Raw genomic sequence first — 17930 nt, forward strand, 5'->3', positions numbered from 1 at the left:
AAAATCAGCCCGCTGATACTCAGAGTTTACAGTGCTCACGTCCGGCAATACCTGGATGCGGTTAGGTGATCGTCTACGTCAGGTTCTGTGGTCGGATTCTCTCACAGGCGTTGGAACTGGCAAGTAGGCGTCTCTCGCTGTTGCGGCTTGAAGATCAGGGTCCTGGCAGCTGAAATCAATGGATCATTCTTCACAAGTTGCAAGTATTAATGATCAACAATGCCAGGGAAGTTCTCTGTATCACAAATTACATTATTGACAATAAATTCAGCATACATGTCGTGCAGAAAGGAAATTCAGGTTATTAAAACCACTATTTTTTTTTTTTTCTAATTTCAAGCAATGATTCTAGATGCAGGTGCCTTTTTCTCTTCTATTGGTGATGATCTCGGCTAGTTTTCAGAGGGCCTCTTCCTTCAGTTTTATCACAAGCTTCCGCCAGCCAGAGCGAAAAGAAGACACCGATTAGCCAAGTGTCTCGTTTTTATCAAATCAGTAATTCTTCCCTCTACCTTTTTGGAGTTATTCTTTCTTTTTCTTTTCCTTTCTTCTTTTATCCTATTAATTTGTACTCCCTTTTTCTTTTTTCTTTTGAATTTCCTCCCTCTCTCTGTTCCCTTAATTTCTACACCTGTCTTACTGTTTTAGGTTCTAGCATGGCCCGAATGACCTCAACCTTGTCCATGTCTGGATGAATCCCATCCTTATCTATTATGAATCCCAACTATTTCGTCTTATCCTTCAAGAACTGACACTTGGCCAGTTTCAATTTCAAACCACAAATGCCCGAAGTGTTCCTCTATATTTCTCGAGAATACTAATATGTCGTCCAAGTAAGCCATAGCAAAATCCTCTAGGCTCGGCAACACTATTGACATCAATTGGGTGAACACCCCCGGCGCATTCGACAGTCCGAATAGTATCACTCTGAATTGAAACAGCCCGGCATGACAAGCAAAAGCTGTTTTTTCCTGATCCTTTTTTTTCCAATGCCACCTGCCAATATCCAGACCTCAAATCTAAGGTTGAAAAACAGGTGGACTTTCCCAACAAAGCCAAGATATCGTCAACCTGAGGCAAGGGCACTGTAGTGGCTTAGTGATAGCATTCAGCTGCCTGAAATCTACACAAAACCGGTGTCCTCCATCCTTCTTTTCAACAATAACTATAGGGAAACTCCAAGTGGAGCTGGACTTTCTATTATCCCCGCTTCCAACATATCTGTAACCGCTTCTTCCGCTTACTTTCTCTTGTGTATCGGAGTTCTGTACAGTCTTATTCTTATAGGTGGGTGATCTCCTGTGTCAATCCCTATCTCTACCATTTTGGTCTGTCCTAATTCCTTGTCAGTCAAAGCTATCACGTCTCGGTTGTCCTCTAACAGTCGCCTAGTCTTAATCCTATATTGTTCAGGGACTATGATGTTCTCGTCTCTTAGTTGTTCAACTCTAGGTCTCCTTTCTTTCTTCTGTGTCCCTCCTACTCATACCCTATTCGTTCGTCTTACTGGATGGGTGTAGGCCAACTCTTCTCCCTTCCTTATCTGTACGGTCCTCCCCGACGTGTTGAGCATCTCTGACGCTTGGACTACCGACTCACTCCAGGTCACCCCCTCTTCACTGTCCTTACACTTATACTTATGGGCAATATCTGAATTAGTCCCCCTTCAAATTTCCCTTCTGTGTTTATTCTGCCTGTACAAGACATCGCCATCCTGGGTGAAAGCTTCACATCCGTGTTCGCCAATACCATACTTGTCTAACATTTTCAGCCGTGTCAACTTCCGGACCGCCTGGATAGCCGTCCATTCACTGACATATTGTTTCACCAGTGACCTACGCAATTCCGACTAAGTGATAGTTTGATTATCGGTGTATTTTGTCCCAATGAATTTTGAGACTGGTCCCGCGGCACTGTCTAAAGCTAGCAGAACCATCTCGTAATCTACTAGCCCATAGATCATGTTCTTTTCTATTACTGCCAGCCATTCTTGCAGTCTGGCAGGGTCGCCTGCATAGGAAGGAATTCTTATCCCCTCTATGGGCTTATCCATTTTCCTTGCTCCCCTGAGGAGGACCCTCACCCATTGTACTAATCCCCTCCAGATCATTTATTTCCCCTTCATCTGAGGTGGCCATTATAGCAATGTGTCTTTCCCTTTCTGTTCTTTTTTTTTTAATCTTTTTACTTCTCACAACCTATTGCTAGCAAGGAAAACAAAAAAAAAACCCACTGACAACAAACAACTGTAAAAAAAAAAAACAATGAGCGAAGCAATAAGGGCCCAAAATTTTGTTCTACCTCTTCTGTTGCTGTCTTCTCTGCCTCTCACTGCACCTCTTCTGCAATTGACAGGCTGGCTTTTGGCCGACTGGTCTTAACTATACCCTAAAAGTTCTGTTTGGGTCTATTATATTTTCTATTATTTTTTTTTCTGATTTTTTTTCTGCCCCCCCCACCTTCTTCTTAAACTAATTCTATTCGTGGTGACAAACAAAAAAAATGTTTGTGGTAAGTGTAACACGATCGTAATCGTGCTGATTAGACACGGTGCTGTTTTTCGCTGTAACTCAGGGTGTTATCCCAGTTCAACGCCAACCATTTATATATGTGTACGTTGTAACTCGCTCATGGACATCTCATAGAGATGTGATATTTTGGCTCACAACACCATTTATGTAACCCCTACAGCACCCACAGGCCGTGCACGCATGATATAAGGCAACATGCATTAACCCTAAGTGTGTGTGGCCACACCTCTACTCTGTCGAGTACTGGACCCCTCAACATGCACCCTCTCTCTCAGACCCTCGAAAATCAGCCCACTGATACTCAGGGTTTACAGCGCTCACAACCCCAAGTCCGGCAATACCTGAATGCGGCTAGGTGATCGTCTACGTCAGGTTCTGTGGTCGGATTCTCTCACAGGCGTTGGAACTGGCAAGTAGGCGTCTCTCGCTGTTGCGGTTTGAAGATCAGGGTCCTGGCAGCTGAAATCAATGGGTCATTCTTCACAAGTTGCAAGTATTAATGATTAACAACGCCAGGGAAGTTCTCTGTATCACAAATTACATTATTGACAATAAATTCAGCATACATGTCGTGCAGAAAGGAAACTCAGGTTATTAAAACCACTATTTTTTTTTTGCTAATTTCAAGCAATGATTCTAGATGCAGGTGCCTTTTTCTCTTCTACTGGTGATGATCTCAGCTAGTTTTCAGAGGGCCTCTTCCTTCAGTTGTTTTATCACAAGCTTCCGCCAGCCAGAGCGAAAAGAAGACCCCGATTAGCCAAGTGTCTCGTTTTTATCAAATCAGTAATTCCTCCCTCTACCTTTTTGGAGTTATTCTTTCTTTTTCTTTTCCTCTCTTCTTTTATCCTATTAATTTGTACTCCCTTTTTCTTTTCTTTCCTCCCTCTCTCTGTTCCCTTAATTTCTACACCTCCTCTCGAACCTATCTCTACCAAATTTTAACCCTCATTCGCACTGAGGTGTTTACTTATTATCAAATTAGGAGTGATTAGTCACCCCAGGTCGAACAATGCTTGGCAGCGACCTTTACCCTTGACCCCCATTCTAAGTTGTCAGCCTTAATCAGCTAAGGATTTCTTCATACCTCTTAATAGAGGTTTTAGAAACAACCGTTAACAGATATATAACGACAATGAGATAAAAACAATTATTTGTTTTTTTCTCTTTTCTTGTCAAAATTCCATAAACATTTCTGTTTTGTCCCAATCAGACATCAACACCCCCCTCTTCTGCCCTCTCTTCCTCTGACAAGCAAGACCATCTGGTGTCGCCCAGGGTCTTGCCATACTTATCTGAAGTTTCCGATGGAACAAAGTTGAACACTGCTTTCTTTGAACAGTATCTTCCAAACTCCATCAGTAAACAATATTTTATCGATACAAATTAAGATTTTTTTTATTGTTTTGATAATTTACAATAGTAGCTTTCCTTAAATAATTGCAATTTAATATAATATAATTAGGTTCAAATTTTGACACATACCAGTTGAAGTTTAGTACTTTATAAAAATCTGGATTTTTTTTTGTTAGTGGCGCCCTCTATACTTTGGGCCTGGGACTTATTAAGTGTTAGAGATATATAAATTTTGGTGTGCATGATACTGTATAACATCAACATTTTTTTCACAAAAAAAAAAAAAAAAGAATCACCTGTCACCAAAATTTGTAACATAGCTTGGAAAAGTAAAACAAAAAAAAATAAATAAATAAAAATAGTTCCATAATAAAAGAGAAAAACAAAAGTTCATTTTCTTTTCATGTCCAAATTATATCAAAATACCCTTCACCCAAATAAACATGATATGGCAAGTCAAAATTGAAGAGAATTTTTACTGGATTTGCCTATTTTAGCACTCTAAAATATGTTAGTTTGTGATACCAAGACAATCACAGAAAGGGGCTAACGAACATGTTGTCTCTTCTAATTAGATCTCCTTACCTTGACAGATTTTCCAAAGTTATTTATCCTTTTTTATAAGAGAGTATGAAAGCCACTCAGTAAATAATGTCTTTTTTTACCATTGGTTTTTATGTGTTTTTTTTTTTTATCAGTTAAATTCTTAAATAGAGCAGATCTTAATATTTTTTTAACCACTTTTTTATGGGAATCCAACACAACAAATCGAACACATTTGTAAGTTCATAGATTCAATCATTTAAACGGTATTACCAGCAGTTTTCAAAATCTAAGATTGTCTGGAATTTCATATGTAGACAATCACAGGAAGACTATTCAACATAGTGGCCCGCTAATTCAATTACCTACATATGCAGATTTTCTAAGTTTGCTTGTATGTGTGTGGGGTAACATTTATCTTTTTGCATAGCCCCATCCTCCTAAAAACATGAACAATATTTTTTTTAACAATCAGATTTTAATGATTGGAATCAGAGATAAATTGCTCAAAATTATGCTCATTCTCCAAATTTGACCAAATATTTATCTTTTTGGTCCATTTTGCATTATGGTTAGATTGCTTGCTAATAGGCCAGCAGACTAAGGTTCAATCTTCAGTTAAAATAAAAAAAAAAAGTGGTACTTTATGCACACTTGCTAAACACTCAGCTTTACAAGATGAGAGGATCAAGGGTAAGTGGAGTAATTATGAGAAAGGAATAGTGCTATCCCCTAGAAAAGAGAGTCTTCAGGTTACATTCATCTACGGTCAACTTTCTTTTTCAAATACTTTTTCTAAAGAAGCTCAATATCACAGAAAAACATTTTAAATTTTAGCTTCAGCCATTTAAACTGTATTAGTAGTTTCCAACAGCAATTTTGGATTAGCCATTCAACCTCCTATATTTTTAAATAAGCTGAGGGGAGGAGACTGAAGAAGCATTGACCTCTCCCATCTTTCTGAAAATGTTAAAACTCTGATCCATTAAAAAGACAAATATATAAATTCAAATTTTATCATTAACAATAACAATCCCTCATGCCAGCAAAATGAATCGTTCTAAGCCTTTATATTCAGTACTATTTCCGTTTTCACTGTTGAGGTGCTTCATTGCTTGGAATTATTCTCTGAATTATTAAACAGCTAATGAATTCATCTTAGCACAGATATTCAGAGTTAGGAAGGAAGGAAGGAAAGAAAACAAAAAATTCTAACAGTTTTTATTTAAATTTGCATAAAAATATACATTTATATATTTATTGGAAAACCTTTAGGCAAAAAAATGCAAAGTTTTGTTGATAAAAGGTAATGAAAAAGAAATAAAAATTTTTTTTTTTTTTTTTAAAGAATGACAGATTTGATGGAATATATTTAACCACTCACTTATTGCTCCGATTTTATACAGAAAATATGACAATATTTTTTGCTTCAAAAATGTTAATGGAGTCAATTTTCCAAAATGTAACAGTTTTGTCTTTGTTTAATTTTTTTTTTTTATTTATTTATTTTTATTTTCTGATGTTTACAAAAATATGTCTTAATGAAAAGTTTTAGTATTTTCCGTGTTAGACATAAATAAAAATGCATCTGACAAAGCAATATTTAATTCTGCATAGGCAATTGTTATTTATTATTGTTGTACCATGTTCTTTGCAATAATAAAAATTAATTTAAGTTTCTTTAAAAAAAAAATTATCCTGATCTGGAAGATTGGTAAACTGGAAACATTTTTCAATTATGACTTTCAAAGAATATAAAAGAAGATAATTTTGATTTTAATTTTGAGGTTAAAACACGAGTTATCCTCCCTTCCATGAGCATTTATTTTTTTTAAGTTTTTTTTTTTTTTCTTGATTGTTAAAACCTAATTCAGTTTTGTTTTTAAATAATTTATTTCAACATTTCTAATGTTTTATAATTTTCTCACTTTTTAAATATTTTTTTTAAGTTAAGCATTTAGTACTTGTACAGTTTAATCAAGACATTAAAAATGAAAATATTGAAAAAGGTTTATATTGTACATATCCATTATGGAATGAAGTTCTCAAAAAAAAAAAAAAATTTCACTGGATTTCACCAAGTAGTTTCTTTTTTACAACGAAAAAAAAAAAACATTTGTTATGATACCGAGCAAAAGGTTCGATTTTTAGGAAGAAAAGCTAGCATTAAAGATAGGGAGGGAGTGTCAGCGCTTTAAATTGAGTTATCTTCTCATGGCGTGTTCCAAAAATTCCAAAATGGCTACCTTCAACATGCGGTCATAAAAACATGTTTTTCTGCTGTAAAAAAAAAAAAAAAAAAAAAAAACTACTCGATCAAATTAAGTGAAATTTTTTTCGGAGATCTTCAGTCCAAAACGGATACGTACAATATAACTTTTTTTTTTTTTCCTTGATATTTTCATTTTTTAATGTGTTGATTAAACTGTACAAGTACCATTTTTTATAAAAAAACATTAAAACATCCAAATAGAGTTGAGCACTGCTTTTGTGCCATGATTAATTTAAATAAATTGCAGCCACCCTGGCTCTTTAAAATAATGGAGACAGACTTTTACTGTTGTAGGGATTCTAATTTTTTCAGTATTAATAACTTTCCAACCATAAGATGCAGCAGCATTATCTGCTTTTTCATCCCATACTCATATGAAATTTACACAGTTGGATGGGCAGAAAACAAAAATGAAACTTTTACGCTTACATTGTCCTGACTAACCTTAAAAATTTCAAACAAGAGATTGGATACAAAGGTAACTGTTTCTGAAATCAATTTTTCAAATTGAAATTGTGCAGATATTCTGGTGATAAAATAAAAAACGACTTATGTTAAATAAAGATTTAAACATTTGCAGGTGAAAGATTATTAGATACTTTTGTAGAGCAGTTATTTTTTTTCTTCTTGTATTCTTTTCATCCATTTTAAATGCAGCTAATTAGAATTTGATTGACCGAAATACACTTGGATAATTCTCAAAGAAACCCTGCAACAAAAAGAAAGAAAAAATCATTAAAAAAGCAAAGTGGTCGACCATAGTCAAGAGCAAACCAAAGGTTCTCTTTTTATTCCAGCCTGTTTTACATAATGATAAAAGTGTTTGATAGGAGACCTGGGTTCGATCCTCAGTTGTGTATATTAAATAATTAAAAAATAATACTTTTTTTTTTTTTAATTTTTTTTTTATTACATTTTCACCCCAAACAAGGCACATTGCCACTTTGGTGTAGGGGGCTACTATCAGGGGAAACATCTACTGGGGTACTATGTAGGGATTTGGGCAGCGAGATTTTATGTTCTTTTGGTAAACACTCAGCATTATGATGTGAGGATCAAGAGTAAGTGGAGTAATTCTGGGAAAAGAGTGGTGCCCTCACCTATACCTTGGTGTAGTAGTGTGGAACGATAAAATTGTTGCCCTAGAAAAGTTAACATGATTCCATTTCCATTTGATGAAAGCCAGTTTTCTTCTTTTTTTTTTTTGTTGCAGACCATCTACTAGCTGGCCAATTGTGTACAAATCCCAATAGCAATAAAAGCCTTCTATCATGTCTGAAAGTGGCACAATATTTAACAAGCAAGATAGGAGATGCGCCGTTGTACAGCTCATGATCTCTTCCGATCCAAGTAATAACAATAGGACCATTGCCTCAGAATGCAAATCTGGATGGTTCAACAAAATTTCTGGCCATGATTATGGTCTTTGGTGTTGTTTCAAGCGAGAGGGGAAACATCAGCTTGAAAGTCCACACCAAAGTGTACAGGGAGTTGCTGAAAAGTGTGGTAATCACCTGGTGCAATCACGTGGTCACTGGCAGACCCTGGGTGTGGCAGCAGGACTCTGCGCCGGCCCACATGTTCAAAAAGACCCAGGCTTAGTTTCAGAAGGAGTGTTACGAATTTGTACCCTTCTCTTACTGTCACTTCTCCGACCTGAACCCACTGGACTACTTTTATTTGGTCATACATCGAAAACATCACCAACATGACCTCCAACAACACCAAAGTGAGCCTGATCACCGCCATCCGCTGAATATTTGCTAAGCTCTTGCCAGCACTTGTGGAAAAGGTATGTTCCCAGTTCTGGACCAGTATCGAAGCAGTGATTGAGGCTGACGTTGGCTACATTGAATAGATGTCAGCTCTACTACACAATCAAGTAACCTGAATTGATTTTTTCAATATAAGTTTAAAAATAAAGCTGTAGTGTTGTTTTCTTTAGAGCAACAATTTTATTGTTCTATCCTGTAGTTAATTAAAAAAGAAACCTTCAGGTTGCCCTTAATCATGGCCAACAACTGGAGTAAATTTTTATTTAAAAAATATTAAAAAAAAAAGTGAATTTTCAAGTCTTTTTCACACATTAATCAGAAAAATTGGTTATAGTCGAGATTTTCTGCTACTTTCGAGTTCCGGTTTCTGTTGGATAATTAGATACGGTCGAGTAAGCAAGAAAGCCATTCTTTAGTTGAGGAAAGGGAGGAGGGGCTCTACATTATCTGAGAGGAAGATAATTATTAATTAGAAAGGACCATATCTTGCTTGTCACCATCATGGTTTCTGCTCTGCAAACTGGATAAGTCAAAAAGAGCATATCTTTACTATAACTGAAAAATCTTAAAATTCTGTTCATCATATCAATACTCTATGGCTGACTTGGATAGCTTTTGTCCATTTATGTCAGATTTAACTTTGCATTCTATATTTAAAAAGAATGTGTCCTCTATAGTATCAGAACTGATGGAATGGTTAATTGTAGGTATAAAGTGCTTCATACCCTCCAAAAAATTCCAGCAAAAACCTAACAACCAGCCCTGGTTCTCAGCCATTGTGCACAGAAATCACTTTTTCCATTGCTTCCAACATGATAAATGTACTGAGACTAAAGCCACCTTCAGAACTGCCAGCAACCACTATAAAAGAGTAATAAAGAATACGAGAGAGTTGTACGCTCAATTCGTCAACTCCAAAGTAGCTGAGCAGTGGTTTGATTACCACCAATTTTTGCAAATAACAAACAGGGTCCTGAATAGAAGTGTATGCTCTATCCGAACAATCATCAATGGACCCGAGGTAATTTCTTCAGCATCGGACAAAGCCAAACTCTTTGCAGCAAATTCTACCCTAGGCGATCAGGGCCACCAACCCCTCATTTTCTCCAGTTTCTGAAAACATGCTATACGACATACAAATATCTGTGCATGATGTTACCAAGCTAATCAAACCTTGATTAGTAAAGCAACTGGTCCTGATGGCATTCCTATTATAGTGCTCAAAAAGCTCCCATACTTACAAAGCTGTTTAAGCATTGTCTTAAGAAAAATTGCTTCCCAACACTCTAGAAAACCTCATCAGTATGTCTTGTATTTAAAAATTCAGGTGATCGGTCATCTCCCTCCCAATACAGACCAATCAGTCTCCTGTGCATCATGAGTAAGTTGCTGGAATCTGTTAAATGAAGAAGTAGTCAACCACCTCAGTATAAATAACCTTCTAAATGATCTGCAATATGGCTTCCATTCTGCTAGATCTACAGCAAATGTCCTAACAGTTATATCTCAAAGGATTAGCGAATCTCTTGACGAAAGCTTTCTTTCTAGGGTAATTGTTGTTGACATATCAAAGGTAGGGTATAGCATAAAGGTCTACTCCACAAAATCTCCAGCTACATATAGCTGAAAATGTCTTCAATTATTAAATCATTTCTCTCAGATAGGTTCATAAGAATAGTGGCTGATGTGCAGAAATCAGAAGCTCACAGTATTAATGTTGAGCCCAAATCTTCCTGATCTACATCAATGATCTCCCAAATCATATCCTAAGATCATTTGTAGACATTTATGCTGACGACACTACCATCTATGGTAACACATCAAAGGCTGTAAATGACAGAGTTCTCTCAGATTCTCTCCTCTGATCTTGATCACGTGGTGCAATGGGGAAAGAGGTGGCTGGTTAATTTAAATCCATTTAAAACCAAGATTCTATTTTGCCATCATCAATGCTCTGATCCCTGTCTGGCATCAATTGAATTGAATGGCTCTCGTCTTGGAGAGGCTCCATGTTTTGACAAGCTTTTAGGTCTGACCTTTACTCCTGATCCGAGATGGAACACTGCAATTCTCTACTTGTATAAGAGCCAAGTACATTCAAGAACAGAGTACTGTTGCAATATCTGGCTAGGAGCTCCTAGAAACAGCTTATCCTGCCTTGACAGAGTTCAAAATAGACTTCATAGCCTAGTGGGAGATGCCCTTTTCTCTCCCCACAGAAGAGATGTTGCAAGCCTGTCTCTGCTCTATCTTTATTTTCATGGCAAGTGCTTATCTGAGCTCCAATCTATGGTTCCACTTGGCTTGACTTTCATGAAGAACACTCGTCCAACTGAAATTACTACCAATAATTTCCCCCACTCTTAACTTGTGCCTAAAACTAAATGTAGATTCCATGAACAAACACACCTACGGAACTGTTCCGTTTTCCAGTTTTCCAACTGGCTACAATATGGTTGTAAACAAGTTCTTGATGAGCCATCTTCTTAAGTAATCCAATTTACCCAACTCCCACTACCAACGGTTACTACATTTTCCCATTGTCTTCTGTACACTCATTAACCCTTATCCTCGAGTGGCCACCAGGCCTTGATAAGTGGTGACTCCTTTGTAATAAAATCAAACATTGTATCACATAAAAAAAATTTACTTGCAAAAATTTTCTGCAGATGATTATGGACAAAACTTCTGAACACCAGTTCTTGAAAACCAACTAAATAGGTCTTTTGGAAGGGGGGGGGGGTTAAATCACCTGTCTATTTTTGTTTTTTATGTGGGTAGGGGTGGATGGAGTTGTATTAGAAATTAAAAAAAAAAAAAAAAAAAAAAAAAAACTAAAAGAATAAAATGAAGACAAAGATTTTTGAAAACCGAAAACGGATTTGATGGAAACAGTTACCTACCTTGAATAAGGCAATGCCTTGGGCAACACTTGTGGTGCAGCCTTGTTCCCGGATTGAATGCATGCTCAGCTGAGGAGCGCCAACATCAACAGTAGGGATCCCCAGCTTGGTGGACAGAATGGGGCCAATGGTGGAACCGCACATCATGTCATTACGCACAACAAAATCCTGAAAAGAAAACAAAGGAAAAACAAGAGAGCACAATTGAAGACGAGAAAAAAAATTCTAACAAATAACTTTTACCAAATGCAAAAAAATTTACTGTGTAGCTTTTCAATTTTAAAATGTATTTCTTAAATGTTTGTTTTTCAGATTTTGTATCTCAACCTAGGTTTGAAAAAATAAAATATTGGCCAAATGAGATTGAATAGGTCAGTATAGTTCAAAGTATTTTGAAATAAAAAAAAAAACAAAAAAACTTAAGTTTCAGTAAGTTAAAAATATACAGATCAGTCGAAGATTAAATATTTGACTGATTGGTGACAATTATTAGTTGTATTTTTGTCTAATTTTTCATTTGTAAAACATGACATTGAATCTTTACATCAAATTAAGTTGAAATTAGAGGTTTAAATAAAAAAATAAATAAATTCAGCATGGTTGTCGCAGTCTAAAAATAATGGAACCTGCAATTAGAGGATGTTTTCTTTTCTACTTGCTCTCAGTTTTCTCACAATCTTTATTATAAAAAAAAAAGGTCACATTGATTCCGTTCCAAATATTTCTTGAATTGCCATCAATATAAGTTGGCTCTATTTTTTAGTCTCTATTGCCATCACACATATGAAAATCGCATATCAGTCAATGATTTGGCAGCAAGAGATTTCATGCAATATATATATATATATATATATATATATATATATATATATATATATATATATGCACACATTTTACTCTGCAACATTGCTGCCAGCCATTATCTTGAGGCCTGGGATCAAATCACACTGCAGCTAGGTCTGCTTATATCCACAACTATAAATGTCGCCATACAAATTCTTTTGGTGACTGGCAAGTCCTTCCAGTATATAAATGCCTAAGAATTTTTTAAATATATTCTCATTGTTCATGAGTTGATGTAAGTTGCCTAGGTTAAGTTAATACAACAGTTTTAAAATGGAAATTATTTTTTTTTTTAAGTTAAACATTTGAAAGTGATCAACTCACCTGAAGTGGAACAGCTGCCAACTCAGCAACTTTTCTCACAATTGCCGCAGTGATAGCAGTCGTGGCGTACTTTTGGTTGGCATTTATTTTCAGCACATAACCCTAAAAAAAGATGAAAGAAATAAAATTTATATTTGTGATTTAATTTATCAATTGTTAACTATTGTGCATTTTCACAAATTGATTTTTAATTATTTGGCACTTTTAACTAACAATGTCCAGAAATAAATTTAACACACTACTGTCAAAGCTTGCTACTCTAACATCCAAATCAGCTCAGTTTGTAAACATTTTATTCAAACCAGTAACATCTCATTTGCTCATGATTGGCAAGAAATTCATGTTAGTCTCTGCAATCATCGAGAACAAAATTAACCAGGCGTCACCATTTTTTTGTATCATTCAGAAGCTGAACTCTGCAAGATGCGCAGACACGTGGACGTTTTTGAGGCAAGTAAGTTTTGCACCGATTACAATTTTCTCTATAATATTATAATTGAGTATTTTCTGTCTGTGAGATGTGGTTACAACCTATGGAATCAACTATGTAGAATTCAATACCACTGGTATTTTGGTATTTCTTTCATTAGCGAGAACATTTTTTGTTGACGGATTCAAATTTTATGTATGGTTAATTTGCGTGTTAGTGGGAAGAAAGAAAGAGGGATTTTCTACAAACATCGAAACAGGAAAAGAAAAAGAATTGTCATTTTTTGCGTGTGCCGAGAATATTACAAGCTTGTTTTTTTTTTGCACGAAAATTTAACAGTATTCGGCAGTTCAAAGAAAAACTTTAACTCCAACACTTCATATCCAAAACAACTCAATAAATTTAGATTTTTTTGAAAATCTGTACGGTAAACAATGGTTATCCATGCAGTTGGCAATAAAAAAAGGCATCCCTTTCTTCAGAATCTCCAGTTAAAAACATAAATCATAATGATGGAATCCATTGTGTGGAAAAAAAATCAAAATCAAAATTATGTTCATCAATCCAAAAAGAATATAGTTACGATCATTAAGAATGTTCAAAGAGTCCGAAATCGAGGATGTTTATTATAAAACAACCCAAAGAGAAGATCAATGGATGCATATATAACTAGAGAGGGATCTTCTATATAAATTTCATTTATTATCCTATAAATATATGCATACACACATACATAAGGTAAATATGTTCATTATATATATATATATACAGTCCTAGTCAAAATCATAAGACCACTTAAGAAAGTAAGCGTTTACACATATTATCAAATTTTTAATCAAACAAATGGTTGAAACCATTGCCAAAAGGGAAAATATGATGGAGAAAAATGAAATCTGCTTCATTCGAAACATTAACCCTGATCTAATAATTATTTTTTAAAAAACAAACTCTTTAATATTGTTTTCTTTGTAGAATAGATTTCTTACTGTTACAAAATCAGTACATTCAGTTAATATGTGTTTGATTGTGAGTGGTGTTTGACAAGGTATACAGATGGGTTGGCTTTATTTTTTTAGGAGATATGAGTGGGTTAAGTGGGTATGGCTTATTTTTATTCTTGTTAGTTTGACTTCTAGTCTTATCATCACTGTTTCCTCCGTTCTTTTCCCGAGGTTGGGCTTCACTTGCTGGAGCTTGTTATTCTTGCAGGCATTCCATGACTCCTGCCACTTGGAAGTGATGTATTTGTTGATAAGGGGTTTGTAATCAGTGTGAGGTACTTTTGTATTGCTGATATTCATTTTTAAAGATTTTTTTTGCTGCTGTATCAGCTTTTTCATTGTCTTTGAGTCCTATGTGGCTGGGAATCCAGCAGAATACGATGTCAGTGTTTTTGGAAAGGGACGTGATTCTTTCCAGGAGGTTTATGATTAAGGGGTTGTTCAAGTTTTTGTTATTTAATGACGTTAAGACTGAAAGTGAATCAGATAACATTAAGTATTTGTTTGACTTGGTTTTTTGGATGATGTCTAAAGCTAGGTAGCACTAAAAATTGAGCAGTTGTCTGGGAGACGTTTTTGTAGTATAATGTTGTTAGATATGGCTGCACTTCCACCTTTGTTTAGTTCTTTGGAGTCATCTGTGTAGATGTGTGTCCAGTTCTGATATTGTTCTATTATTGAAGTTATTTGTATAAGTTAGGGGATGTGTGTTGGATTTAGAAGATTTTGTTACATTCTTGAGTTTTAAATTTACCAATGGCTGTTTAATTAGCCAAGGTGGAGATTTTGGTTTGAGGGAAACCTGGATTTCTGTGGTATCTATTTGGGCTTCTGTAAGAAGGTCTTTTACGTAGACTGTATGGATTGATAATATTTTCTCTCCCATTGAAGAAGTTTGTGTGTTGTGGTTGGAAAACAATCGTTTGCAGGGTTTGATGGGCATGATGAGAGTTTTTGCAGTATTGGAGGACTAGTTTTTTCCGTCTAAGAGTCAGTGGAGGTTCGTTAGATTCGGTGTATAGGCTTTTCACTGGTGAAGTGGTGAAGGCTCCGAGAGCCAGTCTTAAGCCTTGGTGATGTATTGTGTTTAGTTCTTTTAAATATAATTCTCTGGTTGCCCCATATATGAAGCATCCGTAATCCAGCTTGGATCTTATTAAGGAACGGTATAGTTTAAGTAGTGTGGTTTTGTCAGCGCCCCAGTTAGTGTGGGCTAGGACTGATCAGTTTAATGGCCTTCTGACATTTTGTTTTTAAATTTTTTTATGTGAGGTATGAAGGTCAGTTTCCTGTTGTATATTAAGCCCAGGTACTTGTGTTGTTCAACGACAGGGATGATATTGTTATCGAGTTTTAGGATGAGATCATGGTGAGTTCTTTGGAGTTTACAGAAATGGACACATTTTGTTTTTTCTTTTGAGAATTTAAAACCATTTTCTGTGGCCCATTTGTTTATTTTATTTAGACAAAGTTGCAGTTTTTCGTTCAGCTGTGGTTATGTATCTTGATCAGTAGCAGATGAGTAAGTCGTCCACGTATAGGGCACAGTTAGTACCAGGGTTTATGTTTTCAATGATTTTATTTATTTTTATGTTGAAAAGGGTGACGGATAAGATGCTACCCTGAGGTACCCCCATTTCTTGTTCTTTTTGGGCTGAGAGTGTGTTGCCTAGTCTTACTTTGAAGTGTCTATTATTTAAGAGATTGCAAATGAATTCTGGCATTCTGTCCCTAAATCCAAGTTCATATAGGTCTTTTTTAATGCCATATTTCCAAGTAGTGTCATATGCTTTTTCTACGTCGAAAAAGATTGTTATCAGATGTTCTTTTCTGGCAAAAGCTTCTCTGATGAATGTTTCTAATCTAGGTGGTCGATGAGGCTTCTATTTTTTCTGAAGCCTGATTGATGTTCTGTTATCAGGTTTTTGCTTTAAAGATACCATGTTAGTCTTTCATTGACCATCCTTTTGAAGGTCTTGCATACGAAGCTGATGAGGGCAATGAGTCAGTAATTTGTTGGATCTGAATGGGCTCTTTTTGGTTTAGGTATTGGAATTACTATGGCTTCTTTCCAGTTTTTGGGGATATTTATTGTTCATCCATATGTCGTATATTTGTAGAAGGTAGTTGAGAGACGGTTCTGGTAGGTTTTTTAGAAATTGATAGTGAATTTCGTCAGGGCCTACTGCTGTATCATGAGATTTTTGGATTGCCTCTTTTAGTTCTGTTCTGTTGAATGGTTCGTTGTAATGTTCTTCGTTTTTTGATTTGAAGTTAATTCTTTTCTTCGTTTTGTTTTAGGGTTTGGAATTTCTTTGATTGATTTTTTGATGAGGAGTTTATGGAGAATTGTTTAGTTAGTTTGTTTGCAATATTTTCTTTGTTAGTAATTTTTATGTTATTGTAAGTAAGGTGTTTGATTGGGTCTGCATTGTTTTTCCCAGATATTTTTCTTACCATCTCCCATACTTTTGATTTTGGTGTTCTCATTTATTTTTGATTAGCAAGGGATACCCGGCGTTGCCCGGGTGTTTGGAGGTGTGTGTGGAAACCGGGGGGGGGGGGGGGGTAAAAAAAAAAAAAAAGTAAGTATGAGGATTGAACCCAAACCCTTGAGGTAAAGTTGTAAATTAAAGTGAAAAAAAAAAAAAAAGAAAAAAAAGTGCGATGTTAACCATTGCCCCACCGCGACATGCTAACGGAAACACGTTTGAATTTAATTACTTGGATTTAGCAGGTGTCCATTTTAATGACTTGATGAGGTCAAGTTTGACTGCGGGATTTCATTTACTGCTTAACCCTTTTTTTTTCCCCCAAGATGTTATAGGAAAAAGACTAACCCACATGCGGCGAGCGACAAATGTTGAATATTTATCTTCCCGAAATCGAGCAAATTAAAGGCGAGCTTCATTGTTAACTGAGATATTACGATTTGTATGTGATATAAAAAGTTTTAAAAAGTTGTGAAGCAAGCGACCGCTTCTCTGAAAGAAGCCTTTTGTAGACACACAGAAAAAGTGAACATACATACATACATTTTCGCTTTTATATATATAGATACAAAGTTTTTCCAGGTGTTCCTTTTTGCTTCTTTGATGCTTTTGCTCTGATATTTTTAAATTGATCTAGGTTTTCCTTAGTTGGATTCTTTTTAAATTTTTTTAGTTTGGCACGGCGCATTCTCACTGCTTCCTTGCATTCTTTGTTATACCATGGTTTGTTGACTTTTGTAGGGGGAGAACTTTTTGGTATGTTTTCTTTTGCAATGGAAAGGAGTGTATTGTTGAAATATATTATGTGATCCTCAGTCTGGGTGTTTGCTTCTGGTATCAGTCTAGATTTGCAGGAGTTTTGGAATTTTTCTCAGTTTGTCTTTTTTAAATTCCAACGGGAGGGTTTGTCGTCTGGTTCTGGGTTTTTGTTTTCTAATATAATTGGGTAGTGGTCGCTCCCGCATGTATCATGTGTTTTCCAGTTGTAGTCCATAAATAGAGTTGGGTCGCAAATTGCTAAATCAATAACTGAGAGAGTGCCTGTTGCTGGGTGTAGATATGTATTTTCTTTGGTGTTGAGTAGGCATAATTGATTTTGGTTAAGTAGCGTTTCGATTATTTTACCACATTTGTCATTTCTTGTACTACCCCATAGTTTGTTGTGGCCATTTAGGTCCCCCATTAGTATGAATGGTTTTGGTAGTTGTTGGATTAGGGCATTTAGTTCAGTTTCTTTTATTCTTTCACTTGGTGGGATGTATAGTGAACAGAATTTTATTGTTTTATGAAATGTTGCGGTTATTGCAACAGCTTGCATGTTTGTTTTTAGGTTTATTTCACTGTGTGGGATGTTTTTGTTTATAAGTAGTGATGATCCTCCTGTAGCTATGTTTGAATTCTTGTTTACGTAGTTATATCAGCAGTAGTGTTTTATATTGTATTATCTTCTTTTAGGTGGG

At 35.6% G+C, this 17930-nt stretch overlaps 1 protein-coding gene across 5 annotated transcripts in view; it reads right to left on the bottom strand.

Moving 5' to 3' along the window:
- Nucleotides 1-5634: 5634 nt before the first annotated feature.
- Nucleotides 5635-17930, bottom strand: part of LOC145259918 (aspartyl aminopeptidase-like) — a 114836-nt gene continuing 102540 nt past the window's right edge. For all 5 annotated transcript variants that reach the window (XM_080117873.1, XM_080117872.1, XM_080117874.1 and 2 more), the window contains 3 exons: nt 12548-12649; nt 11381-11548; nt 5635-7411 (listed from right to left, as the gene is read on the bottom strand). In XM_080117873.1, the coding sequence (XP_079973999.1) occupies nt 7364-7411; nt 11381-11548; nt 12548-12649 (318 nt within the window). In that variant the 3' untranslated portion in view covers nt 5635-7363. The remainder of the gene's footprint in view (nt 7412-11380; nt 11549-12547; nt 12650-17930) is intronic.

Source organism: Euprymna scolopes, chromosome 35 (genome assembly GCF_053919585.1).
Source record: "Euprymna scolopes isolate OS-2025 chromosome 35, ASM5391958v1, whole genome shotgun sequence".
Lineage (NCBI taxonomy): Eukaryota > Metazoa > Mollusca > Cephalopoda > Sepiida > Sepiolidae > Euprymna > Euprymna scolopes.